This window comes from Mustela putorius, unplaced genomic scaffold, assembly GCF_011764305.1.
Source record: "Mustela putorius furo isolate JIRA1106 unplaced genomic scaffold, ASM1176430v1.1 tig00003869_pilon_pilon_pilon, whole genome shotgun sequence".
In the NCBI taxonomy this organism is placed as follows: Eukaryota; Metazoa; Chordata; class Mammalia; order Carnivora; family Mustelidae; genus Mustela; species Mustela putorius.
Window position 1 is genome coordinate 15,990,417 of NW_025422021.1, and position 21,119 is coordinate 16,011,535.

The 21,119-nt window shown below is 33.7% G+C and overlaps 1 protein-coding gene across 4 annotated transcripts in view; it reads left to right on the top strand.

Annotated features, from left to right (window-relative positions):
- The window catches only part of SCN3A (sodium voltage-gated channel alpha subunit 3), a 108,633-nt gene that overhangs the window by 46,961 nt on the left and 40,553 nt on the right, over positions 1-21,119 (top strand). For 2 of the 4 annotated variants that reach the window (XM_004743978.3, XM_004743977.3), the window contains exons 10-15: positions 2,922-3,063; positions 4,155-4,361; positions 11,971-12,261; positions 17,804-18,151; positions 19,154-19,286; positions 20,834-21,072. In XM_004743978.3, coding sequence (XP_004744035.1) covers positions 2,922-3,063; positions 4,155-4,361; positions 11,971-12,261; positions 17,804-18,151; positions 19,154-19,286; positions 20,834-21,072 — 1,360 coding nt within the window. The remainder of the gene's footprint in view (positions 1-2,921; positions 3,064-4,154; positions 4,362-11,970; positions 12,262-17,803; positions 18,152-19,153; positions 19,287-20,833; positions 21,073-21,119) is intronic. The other 2 variants (XM_004743979.3, XM_004743981.3) reach the window with 2 other exon arrangements.

Sequence of the window (21,119 nt, forward strand, 5' to 3'; positions counted from 1 at the left end):
AAAACAGCCATAGTTAGGAAAAAATGTTTGCAAAACATTTATCTGGGAAAAAAAAAAAAAAACTTGTAGCCAAACTATATAAGGCACTCTTAAAACTCAACAAAAAACAAATAACTCAATTTAAAAATAGGCAAAAATCTGGACACCCTACAAAAGAATATATACAGATGGTTAATAAGGATATATAAAGATGCCAAACATCATTTGTCATTAGGGAATTGAAAACTAAAACAACAATAAATTACTACTCCATACCTATTAGAATGGCTAAAATCCCAAGAAACTAGTAACCAACTGGTGAGGATGCAGAACAACAAGAATTTTCATTCAATGCTGGTGGGAATGCAAAATAGTGCAACCATTTTGGAAGACAATTTGGCGGTTTCTTACAAAATTAATACAGTTTAACCATATGATCCAGAGATTTGCCTACTAGATATTTAGCCAATTAACTTGAACATGCATGTGAATATTTATAACAGTTGTATTCATAATCACAAGAAACTGGAAACAATCAAGATGTCCCACAATGGGTGAATGGATAACTGTGATGTATTCATCCAATGAAATATTATTCAGTGATAAAAAGAAAATGAGCTACCAAGCCACAAAAAGATATTGATGAACCTTAAATACATATTAATACATGAAAAGAAAAGAAGACCATCTGAACCTATATTTGTCTAATTCAAATTACATGACATTCTGAAAAAAATAAACAGTAGAAATGATTAAAAAATCTGTTTTTCAAGGGTTCAAGGTAGGAGGTTGACTGGGTGATGCATGGGGGATTCTTTAGGGTGGAGAAACTTCTGTATGATTCTGTATTGATGAGCATTAAGCATTTGTCAAAACTCATAGAACTTAACAGCACAAAGAGTTAACAATGTATGCAAAAACAACAACAACAACACAACATTGTATGGTTGGAATATCCCCAGTTAAATACAGAATGTAACAAAGGGATAAAAATTATTTATAATGTATAAGATAACCTTACTGAAGGAGTATGAGAATAAGTGTTGATCTAAACAACTTTGGAAATGAGTGGAGTCTATAAGGCAAAGGCAAAAAACAAACAAACAAACAAACACAACTGTACTCTAGTTGATAACGTTTTCTTCCCATGCTAGTATGGATTAACAATCCTGAATTGTTACAATTAAGCATATAGATAGTAGATGATAGAAGCCAGCCACTTTTGGACTAAGAAGTTACAGATAAGCAATGGTGGGAATCTAGAATGGTATCATGGTAATGAAATAGGGTTGGAGAGAGTATGACTTCCTGTTTAGCTTAATAGAGGCACAAATGTTTACATATACATACACATATTCATATACATATATACACAAACTTGTTATTAGAAACCGGATCTAGGTGCTATGTTTATTGCTAAGGCAGTGTCATTGCTTCTAGGTCCTCAATTGACAAAGCAAGGAGATATATGTGTATACACATACACACACACACTTGTCCTGGGTTCGAATACTGTTCTCCAATAAAAGAACAAGACTTGTTGGAGAAATCACTAATTCTAGAGCAGGAAATATAAAAGATGAGCCTAAAGCATCTTGCCAGAGAGTAAGAAAGTGTTAAAAAAACAAACAAAAACAAAACACACAGAACCATGGGGTTACATCAAAGAGATACTGGAGTCAATGGCCAAATGGCCAATGGCCATTTGGAGTCAATGGCCAATGGCCAAAACTGGGACAATTTAAGCAATAAAATAAATAAAACAATTAAACTGGAATTCAAAGTATGAAATGAATATCTTAAGGACCTACTCATATAAAGAAATGATTGAATAAGTAAATAGATAAACAAATAAATGAGAGATAATAGACAAATCCGCCATGCAAAAGAATTCCAAGAAATTTGTGTACATACTCTACTCTTAAGAAGGTGGCTCATAACTCCCCATTCCTAATATGCGGGCTGCACATAGTGACTTTATTTCAAAGAATCCACTACGGGGGAAAAAAAAAGAAAGAGTAAATGTATAGTGGGAAAACCTGACAAACATTACAATCAAGTGATGAAAGTTAGTATACAGTGATAAGTCATATTCATCCTATGTACCCTTGATATGGTGTGACTCTAATGGTATTTTACCTCCCCACAAATCCATTCCCAATCTAATTATGAGAAAAATGTCAGACAAATCCCAATTGCAAGACATTCTTCAAAATACCTGAAAATATTCCTCAAAACTATCAAGATAATAAAAAACGAGGAAAGTCTGAAAAACTATAAGGAGAAGCCTAAAGTGACACGGTGACTAAATGTAATGTAGTATCCTGAATGGGATCTTGAAACATAATAGGATATTAAGGAAAAACTGAGGAAACCAGAATGAAGTACGGGCTTTGGTTAATAATAATGTATCAGTATTGACTGAAATGTACCATACTAATATATTAACAAGAGAGGAAACTGGGCATGGAAGCAGGGCATTTATTCTGGGCCCTCTTTGTAATTTTTCTGTAAATCTCAAATTACCCTAAAATATAAGCTTTATTTTATAAAATTCTACAGAAGTGCCTACTGAAATAGCTCATTAAGTGGTTCCCTATCCTTTGTTTCCTGGCCTTTCTTTTTTAATTATTGATTCTTGCAATTTTGTAAAGAGCAGAACACTGATGATCTCAGAGGCAAAAGTATGTGTTGCTACCTTTTTGCCATTCTAAATGTCTGCAAATCTTATTCCTTGCATCCCAGTTTACTATTGGTTTTCCTAATAAATTTCATCTAATAACAGTATCACTGAAACCAATTACATAAAGTGCTCTGGAAATGAAGGCGAGAAAATCCATCATAGACAGCAACCCTGGGTTTTGACAATTCCTATAAATCAACATCGACTGAAATAGCTGTAATTGCCAACCTGCCACTAGCACCATTTCTCTCTCTTATAGCCAGTGTCCAGAAGGATACATCTGTGTGAAAGCTGGTCGAAACCCCAACTATGGATACACAAGCTTTGATACCTTTAGTTGGGCTTTCTTGTCCCTATTTCGACTCATGACTCAAGACTACTGGGAGAACCTTTACCAACTGGTAAGTGTCTTGTCCATTAGGGCTGCTACAACAATATACCACAGCCTGGATAGCTTGAGCTTATAAATAACAGAAGTGCATTGCTTACAGTTCTGGAGACTGGGAAGTTTAAGATCAAGATGCCAGCCTGGCTTCATTCTGGCAAAAGCCCCTTTTTAGTTCATAGGCTGTCATCTTGCTATGTCATCACCTGTGTAGAAAGGGCTAATCCAATTCATGACAGCTTTACCTTCACCATCTAATCACCTCCCAAAGGCCCCACCTTCTATTATACTAGGCATTAGATTTTCAAGTTAGCAATTTGGGGGAAACACAAGCATTCAGACCATAGCAGTAAGGTTCAAATTAACACATGTAAGATTTAATTTTATGAACATATATGAACCTACCGATATCAATATTGTTAATAGGAGAGTCCAGTACAAAGCATGTATGCCTAAAATCCCTACTGATCATTCAGTCAGTACATGGTACAATAAAAACTTTTTATATGAAGGACATTCTGCTAGGAAGAATGGATGATACAAGATTGCTCAAGGCTTTGAGTTCATATTCTAGTTGTAGTTATAAAAAGAGCATGTGAAAATATTTTAAAAATTGATTATATAAAAAATTTCAAGTTAAACCCATGGTTAATTGGAGCTAGAAAAGGGAGAAAGAAAGATGTTATCTCTAGATGATGTAGAGAATAGGCTGCCATGGAAAGAGAACTCCATGGAAAGGAATGAAAGATAATTATTTGTTATAATTAATAATTAAAGGTAATTATTTATTAATAGTGCCCCCCATTATGGACTCTATGATTTTAGTGAGGTTTTACATATATATATCCAACATATACTCATTTGAAAAGTGTGTGTTTGTATCAAATGACACTATAGTCAAGCCTCAGATAATTTAAATATTATTTGTGTGTATGCGTGTGTGCACGTGTGCACTTACATGTGTTCACTTTAATACCAAACAAATCTTGGCCAAAATACACTGGATGATAAAAAGTATTCATCTCCTCACTATCTAATTATGGAAATCAAATCTTTATTTGGGGACATTATAGAAAATACTCATGAAATTATCCTTTGTTTCCCTAGACATTACGTGCTGCTGGAAAAACATACATGATATTTTTTGTCCTGGTGATTTTCTTGGGATCTTTCTATTTGGTGAATTTGATCCTGGCTGTGGTGGCCATGGCCTATGAAGAACAGAATCAGGCCACCTTGGAAGAAGCAGAACAGAAAGAAGCTGAATTTCAGCAAATGCTGGAACAACTTAAAAAGCAACAGGAAGAAGCTCAGGTACTGAGTGATAATAAGCAAAGTTTTATTACTATTGTTATTACTACTGTAAGTTTTAAGAATATTGTTGCAGCATAGAGATCAAACTGGAACCAGCTTTTCATTTGGTATACAAGCACTGGAATTAGAAATAAGAGAAAGCTATTCAAACTTAAAATTGTTTCTGAAGTTGAAATCAAAGGAATTTTTGACATTATATATAAAGAAGTTACTTTGGGGTAGAAAACACATTCAGGATAAGGCAGACTATGAAAGTGTATCATGAAACCTGAAGGGAGAATCTGAGATTCAGTTTAATGTGAAAAGATACATAACTGACATTTCCACCTACTCATGTTTCACCCCTAATTAGAATAAATTCAGAATAAAACATTTAAGGTTTTATTCTGAATTTAATTTATCTCAAATATTAACAAGAAAACTTTATGTATACCTACTCTTAACCACTCTTTGGGTTTTCTGCAGCATAAAAGGTATTTGCTACAGCCCCTATCAGGATATCAGGAAAGCATCTGCATTAAATGACAACTTTAAATTCTCTATATTGATAGGTTATTTGAACTCAGGGCATGGTGAATGGGTCATCCATGTCTTGAGGGAAGAGACAGAATAGTATCTGCTTAAAAGGAAAATAAATAAATAAATAGATGAAAGTCATGGGAAGACAATAAAATATGATTCATGGTAGTAAGAGTTTCTCTACATTTTTACCAGTACTTGGTTATGGTTAGTCTTATTAGCCATTCTACTAAGTACCTCATCATTTTATTCTGCATTTTCTTAATGACTAATGATGTTGAGCATATTTTCACGTTCTTATTTTCTATCTGTGTAGCTTCTACTGTGAAGTGGTTGTTTAAATCTTTTGCCCATTTGTTTTTTAAACTGGGCTTTTTGTTTTCTTGAGTTTCAAGCAGTCTTTATATATCCTGGGAATAAGTCCTTTAGTCCTTAATGATATATATGCTTTGCAGATATTTTCTCCTAATTCTTAATTTGTCTTTTCATTCTAATACAATTTTTAGATAAAAATTAAATCTGGATGAAGTATACTTTACCAACTTTTTTGTTTGTTTGGTTGGTTATGCTTTTGGTGTTGTGTCTAAGATATTTTTGCCAAATCTACATCATCAAGATTTCCTATTCTTCTTCCTAGGAGCTTTATATTTTCATGTTTTATACTTAGGTCAACGACCTATCTTATGTTAATTTTTTGTGTAAGTTGTAATTTATATGTTGAGATTTTATTCGTTTGCCTATGGATATTTAATTATTATAGCACCATTTGTTTTTCTTGCTGTAGTTTTTCTCTTTTTTAAATTTAAATTCAATTAGTTAACATATAATGTCTTATTGGTTTCTGAGGTACAGGTCAGTGATTCATCAGCCTTATATAATACCCAGTGCTCATTACATCACATGCCCTACTTAAAGTCCATCACCCAATTACCCCAACCCCCCACCCCCTCCCCTCCAGCAACCTTCAGTCTGTTTCCTATGATTAAGAGTTTCTGGGTGCCTGGGTGGCTCAGTGGGTTAAGCCACTGCCTTTGGCTCAGGTCATGATCTCAGGGTCCTGGGATCGGGTCCTGCATCTGGCTCTCTGCTCAGCAGGGAGCCTGCTTCCTTCTCTCTCTGCCTGCCTCTCTGCCTACTTGTGATCTTTCTCTGTCAAATAAATAAATAAATAAATAAATAAATAAAATCTTTAAAAAAAAAAGAGTTTCTTAGGGTTTGTCTCCCTCTCTGATTTCATCTTGTTTTATTTTTTCCTCTCTTCCCCTATGATCCTAAAATCCACTTATCAGTGAGATCATATAATTGTTTTTCTCTGATTAACATTTTCACTAGCATAATACCCTCTAGTTCCACCCACTTGGAAATGGCAAGATTTCTTTCTTTCTTTCTTTCTTTCTTTCTTTTTTTTTATGACTAAGTAGTATTGAACTATATATACATACCACATTTTCTTTATCCATTCATCTGTCTATGGACATCTGGGCTCTTTCCAGAGTTTGGCTATTGTGCATATTGCTGCTATAAACATTGGGGAGCAGGTGCCCCTTCAGATCACTGCATTTGTATCTTTGGGGTAAATACCTAGTAGTGCAACTGCTGGGTTGTAGGGTAGTTCTATTTCCAACTTTTTGAGGAACCTCCATACTGTTCTCCAGAGTGGCTGCACCAGCTTGCATTCTCACCAGGAGTGTAAGAGGGTTCCCCTTTCTCTGCATCCTAACCAACATCTGTAATTTCCTGACTTGTAAATTTTAGCCATTCTGACTAGGGTGGCACCATTTGTTGAACAAAATATTCTTTCTCCATTAAATTGCCTCTGAACCTTGTCAAAAAAGTTGTCCAGATGTGAATGAGACTATTTCTAGATTCTATTTTGTTCAATTGATTTGTTTCTCTTTAGAGGAATACACATTCTCTTTATTACTGTAGCTGTTTAATAAATCTTGAAATCGATATTATAGCTCTTCATTTTTTTTTTCCCAAAGCTGTTTTAACTATTCTAAGTCCTTTGCAGCTTCATGGGACTTCTGGAATCACCTTGTCAATATCAGTTCCATTAGTTTCCATTGCTATGTCTTCAAGTTTACCATGTTTCCTTCTGTAGTGTCTGCTATACCAATAATCCCATAAAGTGCATTTTTCATCTCAGTTTTTGTAATTTTCATTTCTAAAACCTTGACCTGTATCTCTTTTATATTCCCCATGTCTCTAATATTTTGAACATACAGAATATAGTAACTATTTAAAGTCCTTAAAGCCCTTTTCTTCTAATTCTAATATCTGTTTCAGATCTTGATCAGTTTTAAATTTTTTCTTCATTACTGGTCATATGTTCTTGATCTATCTTTCTTTCCTTCTCCTTCTTCTTTTTTTCATTCCTGACAATTTTCAGTTGAATTCCAGACAGTATTAATTTTACCTTTTTGGAGTGCTAGATATGTTTGTCTTCCTATAAAGATTCTTGATCCTTATTTGGGGACATTAGTTACATTACTTAAAAACAGCTTGATCCTTTTCCATCTTGAAACCTCTGAAGATTTGTTAGGTAGGACTCGTAGAGCATCTAGTCTAAGGCTCACTGTTCCCTACCACTGAGTGAAGAAGCTTTTGAATACTCTAGCCAGTGCCCCATTAATGATGTGTCTTCAAAACAAGTGTTACATACATTTTGTCCATTTTAGTGGTTGTTTCAGGATGGAGAGAAAATCTGTCTTAGCCAGAAGCAGTAGTCCAAATAACTTTTGAACATAGTGACTTTTTGATAGTGATTTTTTTTCAGATGGACAGGTCATTTAAAGCATTATTTGAATTACAGTAGATTTATAGATTCAATGGGTAGAGTTAAAATTTAAGTTTTTAATAATTCTGAGTTACTCTTAAGATGCACAACATATAGTATTAAGTCCTTTTTTTCTGAGGCATTTTTTGGTGAGACAGGGATTTGACAATGAATTGTTTAGCTGGTTACCCAGCCCAACCATATTCTTAGTATTTGTTAAACATACTGGCTTTGCTATTTTCATCTTTGATGAAGCATCTTTGATGAATTGATGCTTCATTTCATCTTACCACTGGGTACAGAGTAGTATCATGGCTATAGTTTAGTGATTTTACAAGGAAAGCTTTAAATATGTTTGGTGATACTTAAAAACCTCATAAAATATACCTCATGCTTGGCAGAAAGTTCTACTATATTTCAAGTACTTAAAAGTTTATTTCAGATCACTATATATATATAACTATATCACTATAAATAAAACACAATTGTAAGATAATGAAGTACATTAGCTATTTACAGGACTAATTATTTATTTCAAAGTTTTAAATAAATATGGGAAATAATATTTGTAGGTTGTATTAAATGTATTTTAAAGCATTGGATTATTCTACTTTCAATTATAAAAAGAAACAGAAATGTGCTTAAAAAATACTATAGTACAGGAGTAGGAATACATTCTGAAATTCAGCCACTTTAGGGTAAAATATAGCATCAATTAAAAGAGTAGAAGATTTTAAATTTAGAAGTAAAAGTGCACAATGTCTATTAGAAGTTTAAAGAATCTAATTATCTATATCCTAATTAGGTCAACTAAAAAATGTGCATTCTTTTCACTTAAAAGTCAATTATTGGATTCCATGATTTGGCTCAGCTTTAGCTTCCTATGTACAAAAATTTACGCTGATCCTAGGGTGACTGATCCCAGTGTTTTAATTTGGACTGAGACGACACAATATGAATCCAATTTTACCTCCTTACTGAGAACACAGGTAACAATGCCCAGTAAGTAACCAATATTGAAACAGAGGAAGGTGTTGGAAGCAGACAGAGGAGGAGATGTAGTCTACCCATGAGATCACTGGTGCTCCACCATAACTTACATCTTATTAACCACCTGTCACTCTTCAAAGGTACCATCTAGCCAATGACTTCATGAAGCCTAGCATCACTTCCATTTTCATTTAGTATCTGTTGAAGGGCCTCCTAAAGCTAGTCATTGTTTAGACATGAAAAAGTAACAGTAAGCTCATTGAACTCACAAGTCAAGTGTAACTTTAAAGGATGACTGAAGACAAAACCCAACAACAACAAAAAAAATGTTTTATGTTGAATCATCATAACTGTGTTTTGCATTTAATTTGTGATCTTTAATTTGTTAATGGGGCCTAACACAACATATCTCATAGAAGTTTATATAGGTCTGATAGGAAGAATTTTATAGTAAGCTTTGGGACAAAGTTAGAAATATTGGCATTTAAGAGAGCCAATATAATTAGAAGTAAAACTGAAACAGGTATTATAGTTAATGTCTTGAAATTTGAACAGGTTTGTTAAACTGGATTTATGTTTAAAGTGAAGTATAATTAGAAGCAGTCATGTGGATTTATTTCTTAAGGACACACACATACAGTGAGTTATAGAGCTTATGTTGAATCACACAGAAATGTTATAAGGAGAATTAAATGTTACTCCTTGAGTAAATATTAAGCATATATTTGTTATTTGTTACAAGAGGAATTCATCAAGAGGCATCTGGGTGGCTCAATTAGTTAAGGGTCTGCCTTCAGCTTAGGTCATAGTCCCAGGGTTCTGAGATCAAGCCCCGCATTAAGCTCCCTGCTCAGTGGGGAGTCTGCTTCTCCCTCTCCCTCTGCTGCTCCCCCTGCTTGTGCCTTCCCTCTGTCACATAAATAATTAAAAAAAAAAAAAAAGAGCAATTCATCAAGCCAGTGAAAGCAATACTCTTAGTCTAAGTAAGCAGAACATTGGTCTTGTCACAGAGATGGGTAGAAACAGGTACAGACATAAGAGGTGACAGGAAACATCTGCCTTTGAGCGAATTGGCAAATCACTGGCAGTGGAACAAGTGACAGATTGAGTTGATATGTGACACAGAAAATGTGTTGTGTCGGGAGGTTACCATTGTTGCCTTAGAAATGCTTTAGTTCTGAGTTATTTGAACTGTTATCCAAAATAGGTAGGGAAATCATGTCTTATGCAAAACAAATTCCGGAAGTGATTTAAATGAACAAGAGTTTCAGGATTACAGCAAAGGAATATTACCACCACTTCCTTTGTTTCTAACTACAAACAAGTCAATAAATGATTAACACTATGCATTGCACTATGTTACTGTGTATACAAAGTGGAAAAAAGAATTAAGAACTTGATTTGGATAAAAATAAATATATGTATATTCATTCCTTCAATAAGTGCTATATATTATGTATTTTTATGTATTAAGTACTAAGCAACTACATTGAACTTGCTACAAATAAGTGCCTCATTTATTCACTTTATTTTATATATACTTACATTAGCCTCATTTGACAAAAGGCCTTTAATATTTATCTTCCATTACTGACATTAAAAATAATATTAACCATCAAGATAAAAAATCTGGTTACATGACTGTATGTAATTCCATAAATACCCAAATTCTGAATTACTGTTCCATTTAATTGCTAGGCATAGTCCTATACTGAGTCTTAAATTGAATATAGTATTCAATATGAACAAATATCTGTTTTATGTTTTATGTACATTTTACATTGCTTAGCCCAACACACATATTTATTACTTATGTAGTACTGTGGTTCCCATCTCTGAGATCACAATAATCTTTGAGAATTTGTATTTATAGTACCTTTAGTCTAAACCTCTTTTTTTTTCTTTATAATTGTAGTTGAGATGAGATTCAGAAATGGAAGCTACTGTGGAGGGTTTGCTTCTCCTCAGGAAGAAAAAAAACAAAAAGCATGTGTTGTCAAGCTCATTATATATAGTTTTATCTTCTTTCCTAAAATATTTCTGTTATACAGACCATTCTGACACAGAGTCTTTTGTGAAACCTTGAAAATTCAAGTCTGTACAGGTCTTCCTCTTCCCCAACACCACCCCAGTGTTTGAGACAATTGACAGCATAATGCCTTTTTCATTTTTATTCACCAAACATTCACTGGACACTTTTTATGTCTGGTGACATACTAGACAATGTGTATAAACCCATTTGACAAAATTCCTACCTAGCATATATCTAGTGGAGAAAATAAAACAAAGTGGGTAGATAAATTAGAGCTGTCAGTATTTAATAATGACATATGTAAAGAGTTGAAACAGTATTCTCATAATTAATTTCCACTTCCATGATTATATTTAAAAACAGGAATATGCTTAATGAGAACTCAGCTTTGATAGGAACTATATCACTGTTTCATATCCTCTAGTCATGGTTAGATCACTTCCAGTCTAAAATTACTATTCATTACAAAACAATCTGCCGTGCTTCACCTTAGAGATGGTTGTTTCTTCAGTATATACAAAAATTCAAAATGATAAAATATACTTAGTGATGAAACATAAAAAGAAAATCTTTAAAGAAAATCTCATAATCCCTTAAATGATTATTTCAGGTACTTATTGATTGATATGTTAATCATTTGTTATTTATAATAATAATAGATATTTTATAAACATTAAAAAAATTAAAGCTAAATGTGCAATGTAATAAATTAATCATGTTCCTCTGGGATTAACATAACCCCAGGGATGTGAATGACAATAGTAAGGGAATTCAAATGGAAGAAGAGGTCAAATGAGCCAATATATTCCCACTACTTCTATCTATGGGTAAAATAGTAGACACTTTAAATTCTTTGAGTTCACAAAAAGGGAAAAGAGAAAGTCTTAGACCTAGATTTAGAAGGAAAAAAATACCACTCAGTTGTTGGGATGGAATTGGAACAGTAATCAGACCAGCAACCACCACTAAGAGAACATTTGTTTTTAAAATGTAGAAGATATTTTTAAGAGATCAACTTTTCTTGAAAATGAAGCTAGTCTCAAAAGAGTTGTTTTTTTAAACCTCTTGAAGAGATGTGCTAAACCAGACTTTTCTTGCCTTAATGGTTAGCATATTGCTTTACACTGTTTTAAATTGTCGTTATTAAGTAAACTCTCTAAAACACAATGAAGTGACCAGAAGGCACAATGGTTACCTATTGTTCACAGTCTTAATGACAACATTTCTACCATAGTCGACTGTTTTTAAAAGTACTTGGTGTAAACAGTGCCTGACTTTGTCTTAAACAGGCAGTTGCAGCAGCATCAGCTGCTTCAAGAGATTTCAGTGGAATAGGTGGGTTAGGAGAGCTCCTGGAAAGTTCTTCAGAAGCATCAAAGTTAAGTTCTAAAAGCGCTAAGGAGTGGAGGAACCGAAGGAAGAAAAGAAGACAAAGGGAGCATTTTGAAGGAAACAACAAAGGAGAGGGAGACAGGTTTCCCAAATCTGAATCTGAGGACAGTGTCAAAAGAAGAAGCTTCCTTTTCTCCATGGATGGAAACCGACTGACTAGTGACAAGAAATTCTACTCCCCTCATCAGGTATGGTTTTCTTCGAAGAGCTCCAGTTCGTTCTGTCATTACTATTGCTTTGTAATTACTGTATATTGTTTTGGTATATTTTTATAATATCTGATATAAATGAGGGACAGGGAACTACCATTTAACATGATTCTTTAATTTGTATCATAAACTGTCTTTAAAAGAGACTTTTAAACCATTAATAACTTTTAAGGCAATCAGCTTTAAACAACACAATTTTGAGACCATGTTTCTTACTTTTCAGTTTTTGGGGGGTTAGGGGAGTAAAACTTAGCTATCAGAACTCAGTGAGAATTTGGCAATCTCTTGTTTACCTTTTTCCTTTTGAGACCTCAAATGAACTTATTATCTCTGCATATGGGTGTCTGCCTTTATTGTCTGAGTTGTAATGGCCACATATGCATGAATCAAAAAAAAAAGTCTCTGGATTTTGCCTTGATCTTTTGATATGTGAACCATGCTGTCATAAGTCTCCATTATGCTGACATGGTGTCATGCTAAGAGACATCAGAATGAAATGATGACCTAAATGCTCTAGGAAGAGACCTAAACTGAACACAGTCTATTTTTGCTCTGACTTTATGCCAACTACACAGTTCTTCAGCATATTTTCAAGTCGAAGAGGGAAAGTAGTTTTAACTTTGTTTGTTAACACATTTTATGGGTTACATAATGTAAGGAATAAATAATTATGAATTCTGTGATAAGTAAAGTTATGACTTTGAACACTATTTGGTTCCACTAGAATTTCATGTGCTATGAATTATTAACTCTTCTAATCATATTAATCTGGGTCAGAATATACCCTAAAAATAATGCTTTGCGGGATACTATATAATTAAGATAAAGCAAAAAACTATATATCAACCAAGAGGTATGATATCCTTCTTATAAAGAACAAAAACCTTTTTTAAAAATTGGAGTGATAAGCACAAATTCAGCATAGTGTTTAGCTCTTGGTTGGGAGGAAGGACCATATGCAAGGTGTCAATGAGTGTTTATCATTTGTATTAAATATGTAAATAGAATTTTAAAAAAATAAACACCACATTAATAACTTGAATTCCCATAGTAAGACAAAATAGAGGTGCACACATGAGAAGTTGAAAGATAAAAACGATTTTCCTCCAGATAATGCCAATATCAAAAGGTCCAATTATTATCTTGCATAAAACAAATATAAAGTATGGTTTAAATAAATACAACACATTTGGGATTAACTGGAAGCTCTACTGGGCAAGTTAGTTTCTCTGACTAGATTTTTTTGTCACCTTGATTTTGGCATTAATTGGACTATAAGAGTCATTAGGATTAAGATTATTTGACACTATACCATAATGACTGACCTCATTGAAGCTTGTGTTCATATCTCAACTCTCAAGTGAGTCCTGTGACCCTACTCAAGTGATTTGTATTTTTGTAAGATTTCTGTAAAAGGGGGTAATAATGTCTACCTTAAAGAGTTGTGAAAGATTAAGCAATATATAGAAACCTTATGTGACAAATAGTAAAGCTCTTATTAAGTTAAAATTGATGAATGATTCCAAATGAAGGAAACTAAAAACTTTTGAGTAGTTGCAATTACCACAAAGGTGTATGCACAGTAGCAATATTTACATAAGCATATTTATAAGCTTATATTTTTGCATATTTTGCAAATTTAAGCATTTTTTTTAAAACAGTACTGTTTCCATCCTTGTTTCATTACCACGCTCAAATAGAAATTGGATTAGTGCATTCAGCCAATCAACAAATATTTAATGAACACCTACTATGTGGCAGAAGTAGTTCTAGAAAATGAAAATACTTTGTGAACCAAAGAAGGATACAATTCACTGACCTCATAGAAATTTATACTAAAGAAGAAGATAGACAATAAATAAGATAAATAAGTTACAGACTATGTTACAGGGTGATAAGTGCTATGGGAAAAAATAAATCATGAAAAGGGGATCAGGAGCACTAAGTGGATGTAAGAATTTTAAATAGGGTCATTTGGGAAGTCTTCACTGTAAAGGAGACATTTAAGCAAAGATTTGTAAGGAGGCAAAAAAAGAGATTATCTCCTTGAAGAGTATCCCAGACTCAGGGAAGAGCCAAATGTAAGGCCCTGGCAAAGCAGTATGCCTGGAATGCTGAAGAAGCAGCTGGGAGGCCTGTGTTGAGTGAACCACAGAGATGCAAGAGCCCAGAGAAATTAGGTGGCAGACACAGTTTTAATACTAAAAACAGAATCAGTATATACATATGTTATATGTAGTTCATTTTACAGTATTTGTAGATAGATAGGAGGTAGGTAGATAAATGGAGAGATACACAGATATAGAAGATATTTCAAAAGTAAAAGAAAGATCCTATGAACCGATACTTACAAATCCCAATAAAGACAGACAGGGAGCATTAACACAATTCACAAGCAAAAATATACCAGAAGCAGTGTATGATTTCTGGCTGTATAAACAAAAAAGAGTTCTGTGATAGTAAAAAGAATCAATGAAGGTAGCATAGGAATAGGAAGCATAAGATGGACATGGCATGCATTTAAAACAAATTTATCTTCTGAAAATGTCAAGGCCACAAATTATGGGAATGCTGCCCTCTACTCACATAAATTTTTGAATGTTGTTTTACATTTACTTCATTATTTTATCTTCAAATAGATAAATCATGTTCATAGTACAACATGGAAAGGTACTTAAGGGTGTACAATGCAAAGTGAATCTCCTCCAAAGATTTTAGCTATGTTGTTTGGACACACCAAGACAATTTATTTTAAACCAGAAGGTTTGCTGCTATAACCAGTTATAGTTGTTGATTTATTGAAAACTCTGATAGGTACAGACAGTTAACTTGAAATTCTATTAAGTATTTCCACTAGAACATCTTTACATTCTCTGCGTCATCTTCCATCTGGACTCTTCCCAACTGACTTCAAGTTCAATCCCTACATGCAGGACTGTGTATTACAGGCCTAATTACTTCTATTTTCCTTTTTGTTAACGAAAATTATGAGAGAAAGTTCATATTTACTTTCTCGGAACAAGGCAAAACATAAAAAATAAAGATACCTGGGATTCATGTTTTGCCATGCCTGAGGCAAAGAAAAATGGCCTTTTGGTCCTTAAAGCATAAAAGCTTGTTTTCCTTAGAGAAAGGGCTGCCACAGCTGTGGGTATTTCCTCTACTTTGCTGAATCTTCTAGTGTGTTATTTTTGGTTTATTTTCTCTGAATACTATTTTTGTTATCTTCTTTTTCGGTCTCTGTTGCCTTGAAAGCTGTGCTCATACCCATTATTATACTTTCCAAAGAGTTAACAGAAGTTTCAAATAAACTTAAAATTCTGGAACGCCTTTGAAAACACCCCAACATAAAAACATTCAAATTAAAGGCCACGTACCAGATACATTATAAACACGTACATACACCATATTCTCTCAACCAATATCATACAGACTGATTTTCAGTTTCCAAAGATAGTCGCTGAACATATGCATATTAAGATGATTACACTGAATCATCCTAGGGGTTAATGCAAGACAAAGTTATGATTCTTCCAGTACCTGCATTAGAATCACCTGGAATGTGTATTGAATATTTAGATTCCAGAGTCCTATCCGCTACTTACTAAATCCAAAAACAAAAAACAAAACAAAAAAAACCTGGAACTAAAAAATACACACTAAAGTTTTGAAACACAATTCTGATAGTAGCCAGTATTATACTGATAATTAAAATTGAGTCTAAGGAGAGTAAAACATCACCATTCTTTATTACTGGGGGTTAAGTTTAAGTCTTCATGATATCTGATTTCTTGATCACTTTGATTAACTAGAAAATCAGTCTAACTACTCTCTGACATCGGGTAGCCAACTGTGTGCAAACCGAGTGTCACAAAGGCACAGTCTCAGGTTGGACAAGCTGGATAACGAATAATAGTTTCTGTGGATATTTTAACTAAGACCAAAACAAGAGCACATTTCTTAATGAGTAATATCTTTCCAGAACATCACTATGACAGAGGGCAACAACGATTATTCTGATTCTTTGCAGTCTGGGAAAAGCCATAAAAATAAAGCTAAAAATGGGGCCTAAGAAAATCAGCATGACCTAATTAGGCAGATGATCCAAAAATAAATTTGATGGAGTCTGTCTTTTCTATGTTTTGACCCCCACTAAAATTATTTTATTTGGCTTTATATACTGACTTTTGGACTAAGAATGGGAAGGTACAGGAATATTTGCTGTGGTCATATGGATATATATGCATATATGTGTGTACATATATATACATATATAGGTATATATACATACAAGCATACATATATATAAAACCCTGGCTATGAAGACAGGTGGAGGAGGTCACGAGAGTCCAAGCAGGGGGCGCAATGGGGACTGTCATTGTTAAGAAAGAGGACAGTAAACAAAGATTCCACAGACTGAATAGAGATATTTTTGAAAACTATGATGAAGGCTAGAATAGAGATATTTGGTGCTGCTGGTTTAAAATTCAACCAAAAGGTTAAAGAATGGATTTCATGTTATATCTTCATTTTCTAGTACCAGAAACCCATCTGCTCAATTTATTTGTGAACACATGTAATAAAAAAGTTCTGAATCATCCAGTTCCTTCTAATAAAATTAAAGTGAATTCAGAAGGATAAGCTGTCTTCTACATCACCCTCTTTGGTAAAGTCATGTACATATGTCTTGCTTTTTTAATCTAGTGTTGAATTTTAAGTAATAATAGCAACTTACATGGCACTTCAGGAATTCTCTCTGTTGTGGTTGTTAGTACACATATTCCCTTAAGGTGAATCACTAGTAGCTATTTAGGAAACTATTAGCAAATTCAGAAGACAACATCATAGGTAAGCTTCATGACTTTTATTCCCATGTGGACAGAGACAAACAGATTCAGAAAAAGAGTAAACTAATTTCCTTTTAGAACTGAAAAGAAGAGAGTAAGAGATAACAGTTTTGTTTTTAAATCATTATCTAGAAGTAATACATTTGATTCAATATTTTAAATTTGAGCCAACACTCTCTCGAGGCATAATTTAAATTCCAAGTTGCATGTCCCTCAGATCATAGCAACTCAGTAAAAGTCATCTACTGTTTGTTTTACCACCACTTCCTCCAAAAAGAATCATTTGTCCTTTCCAGCATCATGTTCAGACCGGTAACATAATGGTAACAAAATCCACCTCACAGTATTACAGTTAAGATCAAATGAAATGGTTGTGCACTTAGCAAATTGCAAATTAGGATTCCTAATCAGAAACAAAGCAAAACAAAACAAAACTCTTTATACTTCAACTAGTATTGTGATCTTTAATAAAAATATCAAAACATATGAGTTCTCTTTAAACTTGATTTATATATTTTAAAAGCATAAATAAGAACTATTTATATAGTTCAAGAGAAGACTATTCTAATCCAAATGTAAATCGATTCTGCAATATTAAGACTTTTGTTAAGTAACTGTGTTTCTGTCCCCCTCCCCTGCCCCCACAATTCCTTTCTTCCTTGCTCTCTCCCCAGTCTCTGTTAAGTATTCGTGGCTCCCTGTTTTCCCCACGACGCAATAGCAAAACAAGCATTTTCAGCTTCAGAGGACGAGCAAAGGACGTCGGTTCTGAAAATGACTTTGCTGATGATGAGCACAGTACATTTGAAGACAGCGAGAGCAGGAGAGACTCACTGTTTGTGCCGCACAGACATGGAGAGCGACGCAACAGTAACGTTAGTCAGGCCAGTATGTCATCCAGGATGGTGCCAGGGCTTCCAGCAAATGGGAAGATGCACAGCACTGTGGATTGCAATGGTGTGGTTTCCTTGGTGGGTGGACCGTCAGCTCTAACCTCACCTACTGGACAACTTCCGCCAGAGGTGATAATAGATAAGTTAGCTATGACATTACACACCAATTTGAAATAATCAAAGCCTGGGCGGTTTAGCCTGTTATACCATCCTGCTTCCCCAAAATGAAATGCCTCAAAAATAATACTCAATTTATTGAATGAAAAACAGTAAATCTTTAGAACCAATTGAATCGTATGGGACCATTACCTTCCAAATGCCTTAGTTTTTAGAGTCTGAGAGAAAACATATCTGCAAATTCAGTAAACCTACCAATACAAAATAATGGGTACTGTGATAACTAAATTGTTATTATAAATGTATGCTCACATAGAATTATATAATTATTCATATTTTTAAATTTAATGTACTTAAAATTTACTATTATCGAGACCAATATGTGGATAATAGGCAGTTTCCACACAAATATCAGTATTATATGCTAAAATGTTTTTATATGTATTAAAATGACTCTAAAATATTTTGATTTCTTGTAGGATGGCATATAGAAATAATCAAAGAAATCTCAGGAAAGCACACACATTTCATTGTACATCTGTGTTTGTGCATGGAAAAAAATTGGCCCATATACGTCAATATTGTCAATACAGCTTCAAAGAAAACACTCAAGCCTTGCAACATTATAATCCTACTATTTTGGGGGGAGAAGATTGATCTAATTATTAATCATTGTGATAAGCTGAAAATAATCTGCATTTGAGTGAAATGAAACAATATATGATTTTAGCATGCTTATGAAAATTTCTCTGAAAATTCCAACAGGTTAATTAAAACATTCCTGCAACAAACTTGCCCTGTACAATTGCATCTAACTGGTGAATTCTTGTTAAACACTATCACCTGTGATAATTTTTCAAAAGTGTTTATAACTTAATAAACGCAATATGTTATTATTACTTGAAAGTTATTACCTAGAAAAACTGCATGTAGCATGATTTTCCAAAGAAATGCTATGTGGTATTATATTATTCATTGAAAGGGTGGTTTGAACCATTAGTATTTGGTTTGCAGGGCACCACCACTGAAACAGAAGTCCGAAAGAGAAGGCTAAGTTCTTACCAGATTTCAATGGAGATGCTGGAGGATTCCTCTGGAAGGCAAAGAGCCATGAGCATAGCTAGCATCCTAACCAACACAATGGAAGGTAAGAAGCAAGACATGAGATAGCTTTACATGATTATATATGCTTTGTGGAACTATTTCTTCATCTCATAGAATTATCAAAGTCAACTACCCAAGATCAGAATGGTGTAACAGACCTAGGTAGATGATACACAAAATATAGTGTTATCACACTGGTTACAAAAACCAATACTGTTCCTTTTTCTTTTTAACTCCTTATCTTGTCTGCACAGTGGTAGTCCCCCACTCCATATTATGTCAGTGAGTTTTTATCATTATGTTACATTATCCTTAAACAATCAGAATATACATTTCCCTTCTTAAGTTTTATATGTAAAGGCACAAGGAAACATCTCTTTCAAGCTTTAATCTGTTCTCTGGGCCAGGAGGTAGTGATATGGTGGGGGGAGACATGTGAATGAACTGAAAAAGTGAAAACTTGTGTTCAACACTGACCCTAAGAAAAGACCTCTTCTCCATCTTCCACATACCCAGAAACCATTACATTCCTCCAAAGGAGAACTTTAACAAATGCTTGTTGATTTTGACACATGTGAATGGGCAGCAACTATTGTATTATTCCCCTGTTCATTCATTAAATAATTCTCCATTTCATAAAGTTTGGAGGGTATTTCATTAGTTCCACAATTTTATAAGTCTTTTATATAAGTAGTGTTTAACATGTGGTCTTCAGAAAATATCACTAACATTTTGTATCTTGTCCTGTTGGTGTGTATGATATCTGAACAGTCACGTAATAATTATAACAAGTTTCACCTACTAAAATTACTAGTAACTTTTTAAAATATTTTATGTTAAAATTCTGAAAGATATGGGTAATATGAATAACATAAGTAGATATGGGTTTGAATCTATACTAAAAAAGGACATACCACATTCTCATTGTGTGCAAGATTAATGCTGATGTGGAGACAATCAGAAGAGAATATTGGTCCTACACATTAATAATAAGGATCACAGCTTTAGACAGCATTCTTAAATAGACACTTTCAACAGAAATAATAAGTGTTTTATATATTTAATATTTCTGTAAGACTTATTTAAAAATTGTTTTGGGACACCTAGGTGGCTCAGTTGGTTAAGCATCTGCCTTCAGCTCGGGTCATGATCTCAGGATCCTAAGACCCAGACCAGCATTTGGCTCTCTGGTCAGCAGCGAATCTGCTTCTCCCTCTCTCTCTCAAACAAATAACATTTAAAAAAATAAAAATAGAAATTATTTTGATAAAAAGAATATGGCAATATAATCAATTGCCTAGTTATTAGGTAATAAAGTTAGTTAATTTTAAGCAAAATATTACATTGATGGTATTTATTTTCTGTATTTAATTAAAGGAGAAAGATGTTTATATGTTTATATGATATTTTTAATGAATATTTTGTGAAAATATCTAATGAGATTGCCTTCTCAAGTGTTAAGCTACTTAAGTGATATGAACATCCATCCCCAGGTAGAAGCACTGATTTTATAAAACAATGTATAATCTATAGCAACAACAATTCATTTTTATTGTTATTTACCATTCTTCCTCTTTATTATTCCCCTAGAACTTGAAGAATCTAGACAGAAATGTCCACCATGCTGGTACAGATTTGCCAACGTGTTTTTGATCTGGGACTGCTGTGATGCATGGTTAAAAGTAAAGCATCTTGTGAATTTAATTGTTATGGATCCATTTGTTGATCTGGCCATCACTATTTGCATTGTCTTAAATACCCTCTTTATGGCCATGGAGCACTACCCAATGACCGGTCAATTCAGTAGTGTCTTGACGGTAGGAAACTTGGTAAGTTCATTTACAGTTTACTTATTTCCTTTGGTAGGAGTGGGAGC